Source organism: Panthera leo, chromosome F3, assembly GCF_018350215.1.
Source record: "Panthera leo isolate Ple1 chromosome F3, P.leo_Ple1_pat1.1, whole genome shotgun sequence".
In the NCBI taxonomy this organism is placed as follows: Eukaryota; Metazoa; Chordata; class Mammalia; order Carnivora; family Felidae; genus Panthera; species Panthera leo.
In genome coordinates this window covers 28,046,573-28,065,798 of record NC_056696.1, presented here as the reverse complement: position 1 = coordinate 28,065,798, position 19,226 = coordinate 28,046,573, and the positions used below count along the sequence as shown (strand labels likewise).

The 19,226-nt window shown below is 37.4% G+C and overlaps 1 protein-coding gene across 2 annotated transcripts in view; it reads right to left on the bottom strand.

Moving 5' to 3' along the window:
- ACBD6 (acyl-CoA binding domain containing 6) overlaps positions 1-19,226 on the bottom strand; it is a 202,239-nt gene that overhangs the window by 13,606 nt on the left and 169,407 nt on the right. Inside the window, exons 7-8 of one of the 2 annotated variants that reach the window (XM_042924612.1) lie at positions 12,802-12,832; positions 868-902 (exon numbers count right to left, since the gene is read on the bottom strand). In XM_042924612.1, the coding sequence (XP_042780546.1) occupies positions 868-902; positions 12,802-12,832 (66 nt within the window). The remainder of the gene's footprint in view (positions 1-867; positions 903-12,801; positions 12,833-19,226) is intronic. The other variant, XM_042924611.1, reaches the window with a different exon arrangement.

Sequence of the window (19,226 nt, the reverse complement as noted above, 5' to 3'; positions counted from 1 at the left end):
AATACAAAAACAGTCATAAGCCTGTCTCGGAAAAGCTTGAGCAAGTCTACAGGGATTAGAACGGTTGCTGAATTTATGGTACCCTGGGAACCTCTATTTGTCAAGTGCCATAGAGGCAGCCCTGACACTGGCACAGGTGAAGATGAATTTTCATTCAGAGCAGTGAGCCTTCTGACTCCATTAATCCTCAGGGTTTTGATGATGAATTTCTTTCCTTTTTTATTTTATTTATTTTCACTCTAATGCCTCCTCCCACTGCCCTGTAACAGTGTGGAAGGAACAGAACAGATGGTGCTTTACGTGGAAGACCGAGGGCTCATGAGGATACAAAGCCTGCCCACTCTGAAATCACATGACTGCACGTGCAAGGAAAAGCCTTGATTTCCCCTGGGAGACACAGACGCAATGATGTTAGTATTCCCAGTGGAGGGAGAGGAGGGGAAGGCTAACAGGCCATTTACAAGGAAGACCACACTTACACTAATATACTCTTTACCAAGAACCATGTTTAATCACAAAACAACAGGAGGACCGGTATGTGAAGATTAAAAAACACCAAAGTTAAACAGAGGCAAATATGGGTTTTAGAACGGTGCTTTGCAAAACCCATTTAAGATGAACTAGTGAGGACATACAGTAGTAGAATACTGGCCTCTAGTTAACCTGCCATTGGCTCTGACCCAGTTTTAATCGGAAGAAGCCAGGATTTACAACCTGCTTAAGGATGGAGTTTGACAACTGCTATAATCAGAAGAGCTGTCAACACAAGGACAGCTGTCAAGCCAAACTGTAATTCATAAAAAATAATAGCTAAGCCCCCAAGACATCCCTAACATTGTCTGCACTTACTGATTTAACTGTACTTACAGTTTTATGAAAGTTCCCCAAACAGGTTAAGGATCCTAAAATCAAATCAAATCAAATCAAAAAATAGCTATGGAGTACCTATTAAATAAAAAAGGTTAAATACTACTGACTAAATGGATAAAATATGTCCAGCAGATTCCCTAGCACACAGTGTTTAATAAACAGTAATTATTATTACATGTCCAACTCTGTTTTGATGACCTCAAAAAGTGGCAGAAGTCTAGTGACCTGGTAAAAAATCTTAATTAAAGATGAATCATTCCTATAAGTGGTTATTAATTAAACTTAAAATATTAATTTCATGAAATATTCCTGAGTTGTCAGAATATTTTAGTTTTATATATTTGTAATGCCAAAACCTCTTAACTAATGACATTACCTTAGTGCTTAATTATCTTGATTATAATATACGTGGTATTTGTTTTGTTTTTTATGCAATGAATAATATAACCTGAGAGAGAGAGAAATGGAGGTTGTTTTACTAGATCAATTTTCGGCAGGATTCCTAAATCAGAGATAATTTTTATTAATGTCTAAACTCTCAGTGAACAGAAAGAAGAATATAAAAGCACATGGATGGACACAGATATTGATAAAGTACAGCTCTGAAAAATAGCCTTGATGCACTGTCTTAGGTGACCAATGATAAAGAATTTTCATTTATTTTATTTCTGTAAAAGACTATCTTTCAGAAAATAATGTCTGCTTTAAAAGGATACCAGGACTGTAATTTTTTATGAAATTATGAAAACATGATTGGAATTGGAGTCAGAAGACCTGGACAAGTGTCTTGGCTCTGCTACTACACTTGAATTACCCTGTCGAGGTCACTTGACCCCTCTAGACTTCAGTTTGTCCATTTGCAAATGTATGAAAACAAGGCTTACCTCCAACATTTGTTGGAAAGGTTAAGAGATTACATATATGAAAACAGTACCACCACCACCTTATGTCTGTTTGGGTTTGGAGGGCTTTTTGTGTGTGAATATTTTGTTAGAGTATATATAAGTTAAATAGAGAAGAACACCAAAATCATCTATACAAATTTTCTTAAGATGATATCATCCATGTAACTAGCACACAGATCAAGAATCAGATCATTACTTGAATCTCAGGAACACTGCTGCCCTGTTAACCCCTTCTAAATACTACCTACCCATTTCTTCAAGGTAACCATTATCCTGTTTACTACTGCTGGAGATGAATTTTTCCTGTTTTTGACCTTTATACAAATGGATGCATACAGTATGTACTCTTTTGTATCTGGCAATTTGAACTTAACAGTATGTTTGTGAGATTCATCCAAGGTGTTGCATGTGGTTATAGTTCTTTTTTATTGCTGTATAGTATTCCATTGGATGACTACCTTACCTGATCAGGTCTCATAATTCCCAAATCTGAACATTAGAGTGTTTTATCAATTATTGAAATTATCAGTAAGTGTATCTTCAAGTATCGATTCTTACCTACTTTCTCCTTCTGAAACTCTTACTTAAAAATGCTAGACTTTATTATTTTACACTCAATGTCTCTTCCACATTTTCATTTATCTTCTGTGTTGCCATTTAGAACTATCTTTCAGTTCACCATTTTCTTTAAAAAATTTTTTTTAATGTTTATTTATTTTTGAGAGAGACAGAGACAGAGTGTGAGCGGGGGAGGGGCAGAGGGAGAGGGAGACACAGAATCTGAAGCAGGCATCAGGCTCTGAGCTGTCAGCACAGAGCCTGACGCGGGGCTCGAACTCACGAGCCATGAGATCATGACCTGAGCCGAAGTCGGATGCTCAACCAACTGAGCCACCCAGGCGCCCCTCAGTTCACCATTTTCTGAAAGGTCTATTTATTTTGAGAGAGAGAGAGAGAGAGAGAGAGAGAGAGAGAGAGAGAGAGAGAGCGCACAAGCAGGGGAGGGGCGGCAGGTGGCGGCAGGGGGAGAGAATTCCAAAGCAGGCTCTGCACTTATAGTGTGGAGCCAGACGCAGGACTCAAACCGTGAGAGTCAAACATTTAACCAACTGAGCCACCCAGGCACTTCTCAGTTCACCATTTTTTTAAACCTGTGCCAATTCTGCACTTTAAACTATCCACTATAAAATTTCTGTATTTTTTTATTTATTGAAGTTCATTTGGTTCTCTTGTGAATCTCCCTGTTCTTTTTTTTGAATGTCTTATTCTTAGGTTTTTCATCCATTGATTTTATATAAACTTATTCTGATAATTTCTATCTAGTAGTTTTATTCTAGTTCTTCAAAGTCGAATTGTGAGGTTTATTATGTCTGCTGACAATCACTTAAGTATATTTTGTAATTTTGGACTGTAAGCTCATTTTCAGCAGGGCTTCTTTGTATAGGAATTTTGTGCCACCCTGGTTGAGGATGTGTCCCTCAAGAGAAGTTTAGCATTTGCTTTTGCCAGATCCCTCATGGGTAACCTGTCTAGACACTTATTATGTTAATTTATTGACTTGAGGATTTCTGAAATAATCAGAGTATAAATTAAACCCAAACTCGCATGAGATAGGGACTTTTTTTTTTTCCCCACCCAGATTTTGGTATCTGGCAAATAAGCTGCTTTGTCTTCCTTTCTTACAGGTAGGGCGACTTTTTCTAATGTAATTATTACTATTATTATTTTTTAACTGAGGGTATAGCCCTTTGAATGTCCTGGCTTATGTGCAGGTTTCAGTTCTAACTCCTCATTATTTCTCATTCAAGATGTATCATTTCCAGGGTTTGGTGGCATTGAAACCCAAACCTGCAGTTTTCCCAAATTAGATAGTGTTAGCTCACACACTTACCACTATGGTTACCAGATCCTTGTATATTGGGTGAGAGTTGAAGACACCTAAAGTCTGGGGACATCCTTTAACCTCTACAAGGATGTTTGGTATATTTTATCTAGCAACTAGTAAGTACTCAAAAATATGAACAAATGAATATAATTAAAAAGGTAAGTCATATTCACAGTACTACCAGAGCCTATGATATTGTGATTTAAAATAATTTAAATTTAGAGGTGTCTGCGTGGCTCAGTTGGTTAAGCACCCAACTCTTTTTTTTTTTGAAATTTTTAAAATGTTTGATTATTTATTTTCAAAATTTTTTGTAATGTTTTTATTTTTATTTTTGAGACAGAGAGAGAGAGAGAGAGAGAGAGAGAGAGAGAGAATGAGTCAGGGAAGGGCAGAGAGAGAAGGAGACACAGAATCTGAAGCAAGCTCTAGGCTCTGAGCTGTCAGCACAGAGCCCGATATGGGGTTTGAACTCACAAACCATGAGATCATGACCTTAGCCAAAGTCAGACACTAAACCTACTGGGCCACCCAGGTGCCCCAAATGTTTATATGTTTGTTTATTTTTGTGAGAGAGAGAGAGAGAGAGAGAGAGAGAGAGAGAGAGAGAGAGAGACAGCAGGGGAGGGGCAGAGAGATATGGAGACACAGAATCCAAAGCAGGCTCCAGGCTCTGAGCTGTCAGCACAGAGCCCGACATGGGGCTTGAACTCACAAACTGTGAGACCATCACTTGAGCTGAAGGCAGACACTTAACCGACTGAGCCACCCAGGCACCCCAAGCAGCCAACTCTTGATTTCGGCTCAGGTCATGGTCTCACCATTCGTGAGTTTGAGCACAGCATCAGACTTCATGCTGTCAGCACCGAGTCTGCTTGAGATTCTCTTTCTCTCTCTCTCCCCCTCCCCTGCTCATGCTCTCTCAAATATTTAAAAAATAAATACATAAATAAAATAATTTAAATGTAATTTTCAAACAGGTAATATCTATCTATCTATCTATCTATCTATCTATCTATCTATCTATCTCCAAATAGAGAAATTATTAAAGGGTTTATAGGAAGACCTTTTTATCCTATGCTAGTACTCTAGACTCACAGTTCCTCTTCCCTTAGGCAACCAACACTGACTCTCTGTGTATCCTTCCAGAGATATCTTATGCAGTTATTAGCAAATATGTACAGATATATTCATGGTAGCACATGATATACACCATTCTGCATCTTAATCCTTCCACTTAACAATGTATCTTAGAGATTTTTCCATATTAGTACATAAATAAACTATAGCAAAGGTCCAAAGACCTTTGGAAAATTCCAATCCTGTTGCTATGTAGAAATGCATTTTGCATATATCAAACTTAATTGGACACATTCCCACATCCACAGAGGCATTTACCTCTAATGGTTAACTAGGGGTGACAGAGTGACTCATCTACATTCTCAAGGGTACATTCAGTCTGCCTTAACTGTTTCTACAGTTTCTGGATGGAGAAATGAAAGGAAAGCACAACACATGCCATAGAGAAGGCACTAAACATAACCAAATGAGTGGATGAGAGAAGGAATGTGGGAATGAAAGAACGGATTTAGCAGAGCATGTGGATGCCCTGGCAGGGGCTGTCTCTCTAAGCAGAGCAGTGAACTCCAGACCTAATGGCAAATATTCTGGCATAAAAGAAGTTTGCTGTTTGAAGTCAGGCATCAGGAAAAAGGGGTAGCCTGGATTTTGCCCTGAAAGCCTCACAATCACTGAGAAGTTTTTTCTTTCCCCTTTCTGATGACCTGTGGCTGTTTGACCTATGCCTGGTTGTCCCAGATTGCGATCACAGCTGTGGACGCAGCTAAGAAAAGTTTTCTTCTGGGTGGAAAATTAGGGTTTAGAATAGCCAGCTCTTGGTGATGTTAGATGATGTAAGCGACAGAATTATCAATGTGTCGGAGGAGTGAGTGAGGAGTGCTGTGGGAAGAGGCACAGGAGGGATTTGTTTTTCTCTCCTCTCCTAGGAAATCTACAGATGTGGGTTTAAATTTCTAGCTCCCTTAGGTAAGTTTATTAACTTCTTGCAGCTTTGGTTTCCTCATTTACAAAATATGAAAATGTGTAAGTATGTTTTTAATGGTACCCCTTTCAAAGGCATTTGGTAACATAAGGTATATATGTCTATAATCTAAGTATATGTGTATATATGTAATTTCAATTAACACATATTTTAAGTATGGCATACAGAGGAATATAAAGGCTAATAAAACACATTTTTGGCTATTACAAATAATGCTGCAATAAATGCTCTTAATCATGTCTCACTACATACACGTTCAGGAGTATTGCTAGGGTATATAAACAGAAGTGGAACTGTTGGGCTGTAGGGGATGCGGACCCTCAGTTTCACTAGATCTCACCAAACTGATCTCCAGTGGTTGTGACAGGTGACACTCAGCAAGTATGCACGTTCTTGTTGTTCCACATCCCACTACTAATACTTGTAGGTGTCTGCCTGGTGCCAATCTCACCAGTGTGAAAACATATCTACATGTTATAATCTGTACTCTCTGATTACAGTTCTTCAAAGGACTCTTCATGGTACGGCACCTCTTGAGAGCAATGGTAATGACAGCTTTTGTTCCAGACTATCTTATCGAGGATGTCTGCAGAGTGAACAGCCTAGGACAACAGAGGTGGTGTTTCCTTCCAGAGTAGAGGGTAGGTTTGCTTACTGTCCAGTGTAATGAAGAGAACTCGTTCTCTGGAGCCACAGCTGGGCAGACTTGCTTGCAGCTCACTTTGACAGACTAGAGTTCCTTAAGGTTAAGATTTAAGAGACGACACACTATGTGTGTAGTATCTGTCTGGGCTTCTCTGCGTTGCTCCTATGGGACTCAAAAGGCAATGACACAAACGTAAAGCTCATGCTGCTGGCTGTGCTGTGAATAATAGTCTGGTGTCTTTTGCCAGAATCCATGAAACTGTCGGGCTAACTTGTTAATTTGCAAGCAGAGTATAATCTCAGATTACTCCTAGTTCTTGACAGTTATGAGGGGGCTTTGAGCATCTTTTGCTGTTTATTGGATATCTGGCTCTTCCTATTTGTGCACTACCCATTTTTCAGGTTCTATGTTTCCATTTGGTTGTCCTTCTTATTAGCTGAGTACATGTTCTTTATATATTCTGAATAATGATCTTATGCAGGTTATTTGCATTTTAAAGATACTCTCCCAGTCTTTGCCTTGCATTTTTACTTTGCTCATACTATCTTTTGTTTAACAGAAGTTTAAAATTTTAATGTACTATCATAGTTTAAATTATGATTTGTACTTTTGAGTGTTAAGAAACCATTCCTTACTCTATTCATCTAAAAGTTTATAATTTTGCTTTTCTCTATATATGTATTCAATTCACCTAAAATTGATTTATGTGTGTGGGGTGAGTTGTTTGGTTATTTGATGTTGTATAACAAACCACTCAAAATGTCTGGTGGCTTAAATATGGCAATGCATTATTTTTAATGATTCTGTGGGTTGACCAGCTGGTTCTTTTGCTTCAAAGAACTAATTTTTAGTTTGTTGACTTTCTTTATTTTCTTTCTTTTCTTTTTCTTTTTATGGGGAAGATAGTTCTTTTTTTCTTTTTCTTTTTTTCAAATTTTTATTTGAATACTAGTTAGTTAACATACAGTATAACACTGCTTTCAGGAGTAGAATTCAGTGATTCATTACTTAACATATAATACCCAGTGCTCATCATAACAAGTGCCCTCCTTAATGCCCATCACCCATTTAGCCCACCCCCCCACCCACCTCCCCTCCAGTAACCCTCAGTTTGTTCTCTATTGTTAAGAGTCTCTTATGGTTTGCTTCCCTCCCTCTCTTTTTTCTTTTTTTTCTCCCATATGTTCATCTGTTTTGTTTCTTATTCTCTATTTCATTTATTTCTACTGTAATCTCCATTATTCTTTCTGTTTTCTTTAGGCTTTGTTTGCTATTCTTTCTCTAGTATCTTAAGGTGGAAGATCAGGTTACTAATTTGAGATTTTTCTTTTCTTAACATAGGCATTTACAGCTATAAATTTCTCTGTGAGCACTGTGTTAGCTGCACTCCATAAATTTTGGCATGTGCTATCTTTATTTTCATTCATCTCAAAGTATTTTCTGATTTCTCTTTTGACTTCCTCCTCTTTGACCCACTGGTTATTTAGGAATCTGTTGTTTAGTTTCCTTATACTTGTGAGTTTTCAAGTCTTGATATCTAATTTCATTCCATTGTTCCATTAAGAACATACATTCCATTATTTCTATTCCTCTAAATTTACTGAGGTTGTTTCATGGCCTGCATATTGTCTATCCTGAAGAACACTCTAGGTGCACTTGACAAGAATATATATTCTGTTGTTGTTGGATGGAGTGTTTCATAGATGTCTTTTGGATCTAGGTGGTTCATAGTGTTGTTCAAGTCTTCCATTTCTTTGTTTACCTTTTGTCTAGTTGTTCTACCCATTACTGAAAGTAGGGTGCTGGAATCTCCAACTATTATTTTTGAATTGTCTATTTTGAGTTTTTTCTTTAATGGTTGCTCTAGGGTTTACCACATACATTTTAAGTTCAGCTTTGGCTTTATACTTGGCTTAATTCCAGTGATATGTAGAAACATTACTCCCATATACTTCTATTCCATTTTCCCTCTTTTGGTGGTAGTAATGTTTTACCTGTTTTATAAATTAATGTTACAAATCCAACAATACATTATTATAGTTACTTTAACATCTGTAGTCATTTCCTTAGCTCATTATAACTTTGTTCTCATCCATCTCCCTTGTGCTGTTACTGGCAAATATATTATACTTCTATAGGCTGTGGGCTCAATAATACATTATATACATATTATTTAGACATCACTTGTTAAAATCAGTTAAGGAAAGAAAGGAGAAAAATATGCATTTATATGGTCTTTTACAATTACATATATATTTATGAGTGCTCTCTGTTTTTTTCATGTGGATCTGAATTATCTTTTGGGTCATTTGCTTTCAGTCTGAATATTCTGCTTTAGTATTTCTTGTCAGGTGGGTCTGCTAGCAACAAATTCAGTTTTTGTTTATCTGGGAAAGGTTTTATTCCATCTTAATCTTTGAAAGACAGCTCTGCTAGATATAGATTATAGAAACAGATTCCTTCTGTATTATATAGATATTCAAGGTCAGAACACAGTGGGATAACATATTCAGAGTGGTCAAAGAAAAACACTCAACCAGGACAAATTGTCCTACAAACCAGCCCAATCAAATCATGGCTTCTTTAAAGGTCAGTGTTTGATATTTGTTCTGACTCATGAAGGCTCCTCCCAGCTGTAGCATTCTCCCATTCTCTCTACTATTCTTGAGAGGACCCTTAGCCTCGAACTTCTCCAGGCTCTGTTGTAAATGAAGTCAGTTCCTTTGGGAAGAGATTAGGGGCTGTTTTATAGCTTTCTCTACCCCTCCCTCCACCGCGGGCAAAATCTCTGAGCCAGACTCTGGAGCTAGGAATGTGGATAACAGCAAGCTTCTCTTGAGTGATCCCCTCCCTCCCCTGCTCTAGGAGTTGGTGCTGGTGGCAGTGAGGGGATACATGGCCTTGCTGTCCTGGCATGGAACCACCACCTCTCAAGTCAGAGCAAGGGTGATCAGGGCCTCAATATTCTCAGTGCACCACATCAAAGATCCCATTTCATGATGGGATCCTGGGCAGAATAAGGGAGTCCCCATCTCTTACCTGTGCTTGCCCAGGGCTTAGTTCTTTAAAATTTATTTTCTAACTTAAAAAAAAAAATTTTTAATGTTTATTTATTTTTGAGACCGCGCACGTGCAAGTGGGGAGGGGCAGAGGGAGAGGAAGACACAGAATTCGAAGCAGGCTCCACGTTCTGAGCTGCCAGCACAGAGGTTGACTCAGGACTCCAACTCATGAACTGTGAGAATGTGACCTGAGCTGAAGTCAGACACTTAACCAACTGAGCCACCCAGGTGCCCTTACTTTCTACCTTTTTATGCTAATGTTTAAGAATGCAATTAGGAGCACCTGGGTGGCTCAGTTGGTTAAGCATCTGACTGATTTCGTCTGAGGTCACAATCTCATGGTTTGTGAGATGGAGCCCCACGTTGCGATTTTCTCTCTCTCAAAATAAATAAATAAACTTAAGAAAAAAAAGTCTAGTTCTATATTTAAAACAAAAAGAATGTAATTTAAAAAAATCTTATTTTGTATGCAGCATCTTTGCTAAAATGTACGGTTTTATTTTTTTAGGTTTATTTTTTATTTTGAAAGAGAGAGCATGCATGCAAGTTGGGGAAGTGTAGAGAGAGAGGGAGAGAGAAAATCCCAAGCAGGCCCTGCACTGCCGGCATGGAGCCCGATGTAGGGCTCGCACCCATGAACCGTGAGATCATGACCTGAGCCGAAATCAAGAGTTAGACGCCTGACTGATGAAGCTACCCAGGCACCCTGAAACTGTATTAGTTTTAATAATTTGACTATAGAGTCTCTTGAATTTCTATGTAACTACTTATATTGTTTGAGATTAATGATGACTTTGTTTCTTTTTATCCATCCCATACACTTTTTATTTCTTTTGCATTTCTTTCTGTGTAATCTAGGGTTCCAATACAATATTAAAGAAAATTAGTTTTTTTGATTAAAAAAATTTTTTTTGCATTTATTCATTTTTGAGAGACAGAGCACAAGTGGGGGAGGGGCAGAGAGAGAGGGAGACACAGAATCCGAAGCAGGCTCCTGGCTCTGAGCTATCAGCACCCAGCCCGAGGAGGGGCTTGAACTCACAAACCACGAGATCATGACCTGAGCTGAAGTCGGATGCTCAACCAACTGTGCCACCCAGGCGCCCCAAGAAAATTAGTTTTGGTAGGCATCTTTTTCTTATTCCTGATTTTAAAGGAAATGCTTCAAATATTTCATCTTCAGTAATATTTGCACTAGGTTTATGATGTATAATTTAATCAGGGCATAGAAATTTCCTTGCATTTGTAGTTTATTAGGAATTTATCTCATGAACAATCATATTAGCTAACACTACTGAGTGCCTTCAAGGTGTCCAACATTGTCCTAAGCACTTCACATAGATTAGCCTATTACATGTTCATAATATATCTTTGAGGTTATTATTATTCCTATTTCACCATGAGTAAACAAGTACACTGAAGTTAAATAATCTGTCCAAGTTCAGGAGTAGAACTAGAATTTGAACCCAGAAGTCCGGCTTAAGAGCCTGGGGTCTTAATTACTTTTCTCTATAAGTTTCTTTATATTGCATTCTGAGTACTGAATTTTCTCAATTGCTTTTTCTGCATCTGATTTGACCAAACGGTTTTTCAACTAATTTGTTAACGTGGCAAACTACATTGATAAATGCTTGAACTGTTAAATCTTCTTTGAATTCCTAAGATAAATTCAACTTTGTCACAGCTTTAAAAAATACACTGATGAATTTAATTTGCTAATATTTCATTTAGGATTTTTACATATATGTTCAAAAGTGAGACTGACTCAAATTTTCCTTTTTTGCACTGGTTTTGGTACCCAAGTTAGGGACATGCATTTGGTGATATTTCACTCTTCATTATCAGGTTGAAAAATATAGTTAGCATTAACAGCTAGCCCAATAGTTTAGACTCCTAGACTATTCAGTGAGGTTCCTGACATCCAAGCAAATGCTAATAAGCAGTGGACAGAAATGTCCAGGGGCATCTGAGCCATTTATTATTGAATGGTGGTCCAGGATGGCCAAAAGTGGCAAAAGAGCCTAATGCATTGTCCCCAAAAGTATGAAGGGGGTTGATCCTTAATCTAGTTTAAGTATTGATGGCTGTGTTTTATTCAACCATATACACAGCCAAATAGAATAAAAGTAGGAATCCTTTTAGTAAGTGCTTTATTTACAAAATATCTTTTATCTCACTGAATTTACCCAGTACTCTTTAAGAGCCATATTATTTGCATCTTACAGATTAACCTCTATTTTATAGATTAGTTAGTTAAGTGAAGATTACGTGACTAAGGTAATCAGCAGGTGAAATTAGTTACAAATTCAAATCTGTTTTTCTTTACTTCAGTTACATCAAGAAAGTATATCTTTTAGGAGAGACTGTAGCTCCTAGAGTGACAATGATTAGTATCTCACTTGTCACTGAGAGTACTGAGAATGAAAGAATGAATTTTCAAAGGTGGACTGGAGGAGGCTCCATTTCTGTTGACGGTATAGAAATGCTCTATTTACTATGAATGTTCCCACAGAATTTTAATATACCTCCAACTGTGGAGGTTATTAATCTATTTCTAAACAAAAAATTACTGTGCCTCTGCTAGTGCTAGACACTTTCCTTTTAAATTTATTTTTATTTTAAAGTGTAATTAACATACAGTGTTATATTAGTTTCAGATATATAATATAATGATTCAACAATACTATATATTTCTCAGTGTTCACCAAGATTAAGCACAGTCTTAATCTTAATCCGCTTCATTCATTTCACCCACCCACCCCCACCCACCTCCCCTCTGGCAACCACCAGTTTGTTCTCTGTATTTAAGAGTCTCTTTTTTCCTTTGTTCATTTGTTTTGTTTCTTAAATTCTTAAACGAGTGAAATAATCTAGTATTTGTCTTTCTCTGACTGATTTATTTCACTTAGCATAATACCCTCTGGGTTCACCCATGTTGTTGCAAAGGGCAGGATCTCATTCTTTTTTTGTGGCTAATATTTCTGTGTGTGTGTGTGTGTGTGTGTGTGTGTGTGTGTACACACACATATATATACACATACACATCACATCTTCTTTATCCATTCATCTATAGTGGACACTTGGGTTGCTTCTGTATCTTGGCTATTGTAAATAATGCTGCAGTCCACATGGGGTGCATATTTTTTAGTTAGTGCTTTTGTTTTCTTTGGGTAAGTATATAGTAGTGGAATTACTGGATCACATGGTAATTCTAGTTTTAATCTTTTGAGGAACCTCCACATTGTTTTCCACACTGGCTGTACCAACTGTCCAGGCCTTTTTCTAAGCACTACACAGGGTTGGACAAAGTTGAAATAAACAAATAAAGAAAACTTCCAAATATGGTTATTAATAAGTTAGAGATATCTTACCATAATGTAGAGCTGTCTGACCTTCATTGTCCTGTAAAAGAAACAAATAACACATTTTAGAAGTCTAAGTTATTGCAGAAGTATGGAAGTACACAAGCTATAGCAAATATATCTGATATACCAAAGTTCTAAAGGTTTATCAAATACAGTTCTTCTTGCCTCACAGTAACTTTTGGCCAAGCTCTACCTGGGAGAATAGGAGAGTGTTGAATGGTAACTTGTGTACTGAAGTAGCTACAGCAGAGTCACAGGATAACCAGATTGCAGATATTAAACCAAAGGGAACCTCTTAGAATGTGGCAGTTTGACTACCCAATTAGTGGCAAAAACCCTCTGATGCTGTGTATCATTGATCTCAGCTAGTATTATAATGTTTTTTTAAGTTTATCACCAAATATATCTGAGACATCTGTGATTTCTCAAAAGTTAGTAGCTTTTCAATCCTCTTTCAAATATTCATAAATTCTAGATTCAAATATTAGGTTTCCTAACCAGAGCAAATACCATAAAGAAATGTGATTTCAGGGGTGCCTAGGTGACTCAGTCAGTTAAGTGTCTGACTCTTGATTTCGGCTCAGGTTATGATCTCACACTTTGTGAGATTGAAACCCATGCTGGGCTCGTGGAGCCTGCTTGGGATTCTCTCTCTCCAAATATATAAACTTGAAAAAAAAAAAATAAATAAAAAGAAATGTGATTTCAAAGCACACAAAGTCCTAGAAGTTATTAAGTTTGGAGTTCCCATAGATAACTCCAATAGTTGATTTAATTTTTTTATTCTTTTAAAACCAAGATATTCTAACTATATATACTAATTTTAGCACAGCTAAGTGCTTTTTAGCAACACTGCCTTTTTTTTTAACGTTTATTTTTGAGAGAGAGTGCGTGCGTGCTTATGGGTGGGGAAGAGGCAGAGAAAAAGGGAGACAGAATCCCAAGCAGGCTCCATGCCATCAGTACAGAGCCCAATATGGGACTTGAACCCTGGAACCATGAGAGCATGACTTGAGCCAAAGTCAAGAGCCAGATGCTCAACTGACTGAGCCATCCAGGCACCCCAGCAATACAATACTGCCTCTTATTAAGTTGAGAGTAGGTGATGATATTAATGAACAAATAAATCAGGATTAAGTACAAGTGAAAGCAGAATTTAGTAATTAATTTGATATTGACTTAGTAATATGCATGGCCCTATTGTGCCCTGACTTAGGGGCACCTGGGTGGCTGAGTTGGTTATGTGTCTGCTCAGGTCATGATCTCACGGTTCGCTAGTTCAAGCCCTACATCATGCTGGAGAGGAGCCTGCTTAGGATTCTCTCTCTCCCTCACTCTCTGCCCCTCCCCTGCTTGCTTGCATTCTTTCTCTCTCTCTCAAAAGTGAAAAAATAAAATAAAATAAAATAAAAAGCTTAATTGTTGTGAATAACTGGGAGAGGGTGATATTATGACCTAATCAACTATTCTAGGGTACATCGTATCTACCTTTCCCACTTCTTAAAAGGTGAATGCGGGGATTGATTCCCAGAACTTTTTGGCTATGGTTCTATTTAATCCCCTAGGAAGGAAAGCAAAAAGCTGTCACAGGAAAGTTCTTTACTGGTTCAGATAAATAGTGAGAAAGTCACTCCTTAAGGGCTTTTTAACACCTAGAGAAGGTTTACAGGGGTGACTTCTGGTGGGGGTAGGGAGACAAATTTAAGGCAATATAGTTCAAAAACATTTTTTTTCTTAAGTTTATTTTTGAGAGAGATAGAGAGTGCAGGGAAGTGGCAAAGAGAGAGGGAGACAAAGAATCCGAAGCAGGCTCCAGGCTCTGAGCTGTCAGCACAGAGCCTGACGTGGGGTTGAACCTACGAACTGTGAGATCATGACCTGAGCCGAAGTGGGACGCTTAAGCCCCCGGGTGCCCTGCAATACAGTTTAATTAAACAGTTTTCCTACCAGAGAATGGGAATTCTTGTTGGATTTGGGAGTGAGGTGTGAGAAGTGAGTGGAGATATGAAAGAAGTAATTTTGAGGGCCCCTGGGAGTAGGGTAGACTTGGCTGAAGTGTAACAGTGGATGCTCATTGAGCAACATAAGGATAATAAATTCTAAGGGAATGATGGAAAGCAGCACTAAGAAGTCAGGGAGATAACAGAACATTTTTGCCTCCTTAAAAAATTTTTTTAATTGAAGTATAGCTGACACAATTATATTAGTCGCATGTATACTACATACACAGTGATTCAACAATTATATACATTACAAAATGCCTACTTCTTTCCTGTCTTTTCCAATATAGCCCCTACCTTGCTCCCTGCTCCCCTTTGCCTTGCCCTGCTCTTGAGGTTAAGGACTGGTAAGGGAAGAGAGCGAAGGCAGCTACAGTTAACAGGTTCCAATCCAAGTGATGCTGATGGGTGATCAGCATGACAATGGGAAGTTGTGCTCCAGAGTGTTCTGAATTGCCTGGCTACCACCAAAGGAATTCAGAAAGAACTGAACTGCCCATTACAGCTTCAGACTCACATCTACTTTGCCCACTTCCAATGTTAATCAGTAAAAGAGTGTGTGTGTGTGTGTGTGTGTGTTTACGCATTCACACGCATGTATGTGATGAGTTTATACATTAGTTTATTCATTTATGGTTTAAATGTCCAGTAATAGAAAAACAATTTCAGAAAGGGCTTAATCTATTATAATTTTGGACTTATGCATCCATCAAGCAAGGTTATTATTTTCCACAATTATCTATCTTTAGAAAGTGTAGTTCTCTTGCTATTTGTGCATAACTTTCTTATTTAATCACCCTATTCATATATATTAAAGGCTAGTTTCTTTTAATTTCTAATTGGTTATCTTCACTAGGGAGGTGGAAACCATTTCTTTTAATCACTTTTACCAATGAATACTAAATGTGTATCTTCAGCCCAATTTCCAGTTAATTAATTAAAAATATTTATCGAGCTCCTATTATGTCCCAGTCACTGTTCTAGGGACTAGAAACACGGAGACAAGCAAGACAGACAAGGTCCTTCATGTTATAAATCTTATATTCTACTGCCAGGAAAAGTAATAAGCAAGTAAGTATATTTAATAATAGGCAGAGATAAGTGCTCTGAAAAGATAAAGCAGAATAAGAATCTAGAGTGATGTGGGGTGCTGTTTTAGATAGAGAGGACAAAAAAAGGCTCTATGAAAAGGTATGTTTACACAAAGAACTGGGGAAGATGCGAGGGTAACCCAAGCTGAACCAACCATAGCACCCATCATCCTCCTGGTCTGAAAAGCTAAGCCAAACCTATCCTATTTTTTCTCTCAGGATTTTAAAATATGGAACTAGGAGATGGAAGTATGTGTATAGAGAAGGTCCTTTCCTCTCCAAGCAAAAGAAAATGGTGTAGTGAAATGAGACAGACACAAAAGGACAAATACTGTATTATTTCATTTACACGAAGTACTCAGAGTAGCCAAATTCAATGAGACAGAAAAACAGAACTGTGGACACCAGGGGCTCAGGGAAGGAAGGAATGAGGAGTTATTGTTTAATGGGTACAGAGTTTCAATCTGGGATGGTGAAAAAGTTCTGGAGGTGGATGGTGGTGGTGGTTGCAGACAGTGTGAATGTGCTTAATGCCACTGAACTGTACACTTAAAAATGATTGTAACAGTTAATTTTATGTTATATTTTACCAAAATATAAATAAAAGAAAGTTTTAAAGAAGCAACAGCAGAAGGTGTGAACCCAAACTGCAAGTGGCGACATTCTTCACTTCTTGGAGAAAACTTCTTCAGTAGGAAAAAGTGAGTAAGTATTCACAGAGAGAAGTAGTGGTCAGAGATGGAGAGAAAATGAGTCTCTGAAATTCTGTTTCTTAGCTGTGTGTGTTTGGGCCCTTGGAGAATTACCTTGCTTTTTTTTTTTTTTTTTTTTTTTTAAAAGCTCTGCTCTGCATTCAGAGGGATGCTTATTGTATTTTTTGCTGCACTGCTGGGTGTTTTACAGTGGGAAAAATTTTCAGATTATTTAGTCTGGAATCTGGGGGAAAAGGAAATCCCTTAACCTTTAAGACTCAGTTCACTTTCTTCAGGAAACCTCCTCAACTCCTCTTTTTCTACCACTGGGCAGATCATACACACTTACCTGTCTCTTCCACTAAGACTGTAAACTTCTTGCAGACAAGTACTATGTCTTTTACCCAGTGCCCATCACAGTATCTTGCATATAGTGTATGCTCAATAAATGTTCTTGAAATGGGGGAATGAATACATTAATCTTTCCTCATTGGTTTATTCTTTAATTTCTTGATGTACCTTTTTTCTTTTACCTGAATTAAAAACAAATGTTCCCACATAATTCCTATAGTATGGAATATAATACCAGATAAAGTAATGTAATGAGGGACTAAACAATGATGAACAGGAGACTGAGTTTATAGTTAACTAAGGGCTAAATGATTACTATATTCAGTTTGACTTCCAGATTCCTTTTCTTCTATAGGGTCACACAACAAACTGGTCCCTCATGAATTTATACAGATTATTTCTCTCCCCACATGTATTCTGCACTTATCCTTTCTTACTTTGTTTTAATCACATCTCCATTTTATTAGTAATTATTGCTTTAAGAACTTAGTTTTCTTCTATCTCCAGACTGGGCACTCTATCAAATATAAGAAATAGATTTAATTTTACCAAATGAAGTACTGATGAAAATATTAAATATTTTGCTTAGAACTGATATATAGGAAACTTTATTTTATCCCTTTAACATTAAACCACTGATAACATTACTATTTCCTGTGCATAAAACTCTGTAGCCAAGTCCTGAGTTTTTCCCTACTGCTAGAAGCATTTTATCAAACTCATATGAATCAAGAGCCATATTTCTAAGTCAAGATACACATATTTTATAGCTAACATCATATTCAATGGTGAAAAACTGAGAATTTTTCTTCTAAGATCAGGAATAAGACAAGGATGTCCACTCCCACCATGTTATTCAACTTAATACTAGAAGTCCTAGCTGTAGCAATGAGGCAATAAAAAGAAATAAAAGGCATCCAAATTGGTAAGGAAGAAGTGAAGCTGTCACTATTTGCAAATGACATAATACTATATATAGAAAACCCTAAAGACTCCACCAAAAATGATTAGAACTTATAAATGAATTCAGTAAAGTTGCAGGATATAAAATTAATATACACAAACCTGTTACATTTCTATACAATAGTAATGAAGTAACAGAAAGAGAAATTAAGAAAACAATCCCATTTATAATTGTACCAAAAAGAATAAAAATACCTAGTAATAAACTTAACCTTATGAGGTGAAAGACTTATACTGTGAAAACCATAAAACACTGATGCAAGAAATTGAAGACAACATGAACAGAAAGATATTCCATGGTTCATGGATTAAAAGAACCAATATTGTTAAAATGTCCATCCTACCCAAAGCAATCTACAGATTCAATGCAATCCTTACCAAAATACCGACAGCATTTTTTCACAGAATGAGAACAAATCATCCTAAAATTTGTATGGAACCACAAAAGAGCCTCAAGAACCAAGGTAATCTTGGGAAAGAAGAACAAAGCTGGAGGTATCACAATCCCAGATTTCAACATATACTGCAAAGCTGTAGGAATCAAAACAGTATGATACTGGCACAAAAACTTGACACATAGATCAGCAGAACAGAATAGAGAGCCCAGACACAAACCAATGCTTATATCGTCAATTAATCTACGACAAAGGAGACAAGAATATGCAATGGGGACAAGACGGTCTTTTTTAAAAAAAAATTTTATTACATGTATTTATTTTTGAGAGACATAGTGAGACAAACTGAGAGTGGGGGAGGGGAAGAGAGAGAGGGAGACACAGAATCTGAAACAGGCTCTAGGCTCTGAGCTGTCAGCACACAGCCCGACGCGGGGCTTGAACCCACAAACCGTGAGATCGTGACCGGAGCCAAAGTCGGACGCCTAACCGACTGAGCCACCCAGGAGCCCCGGAAAAAGACAGTCTTTAACAAATGGTGCTGGGAAAACTGGACAGCTACATGCAAAAGAATGTAACTGGACCACACAAAAATAAACTCAAAATGGGTTAAAGACCTAAGTGTGAGACCTGAAACCATAAAACTGGAAGAAAACACAGGCAGTAATTTCTCTGACATCAGCCTTAGTGACATTTTTCTAGATTTGTCTCTTCAAGTAAGGGAAACAAGAGCAAAAATAAACTATTGGGACTACTTCAAAATAAAAAGCTTCTGCACAGCAAAGGAAACCATCAACAAAATCAAGTGGCAACCTACTGAATAGGAGAAAATATTGCAAATGGTACATTCAATAAGGGGTTACTATCCAAAATATAAAGTTATGAAATGAGTAAGACAGAAATAAAAGGCATAGCATGGGGAATATAGTCAATGACATC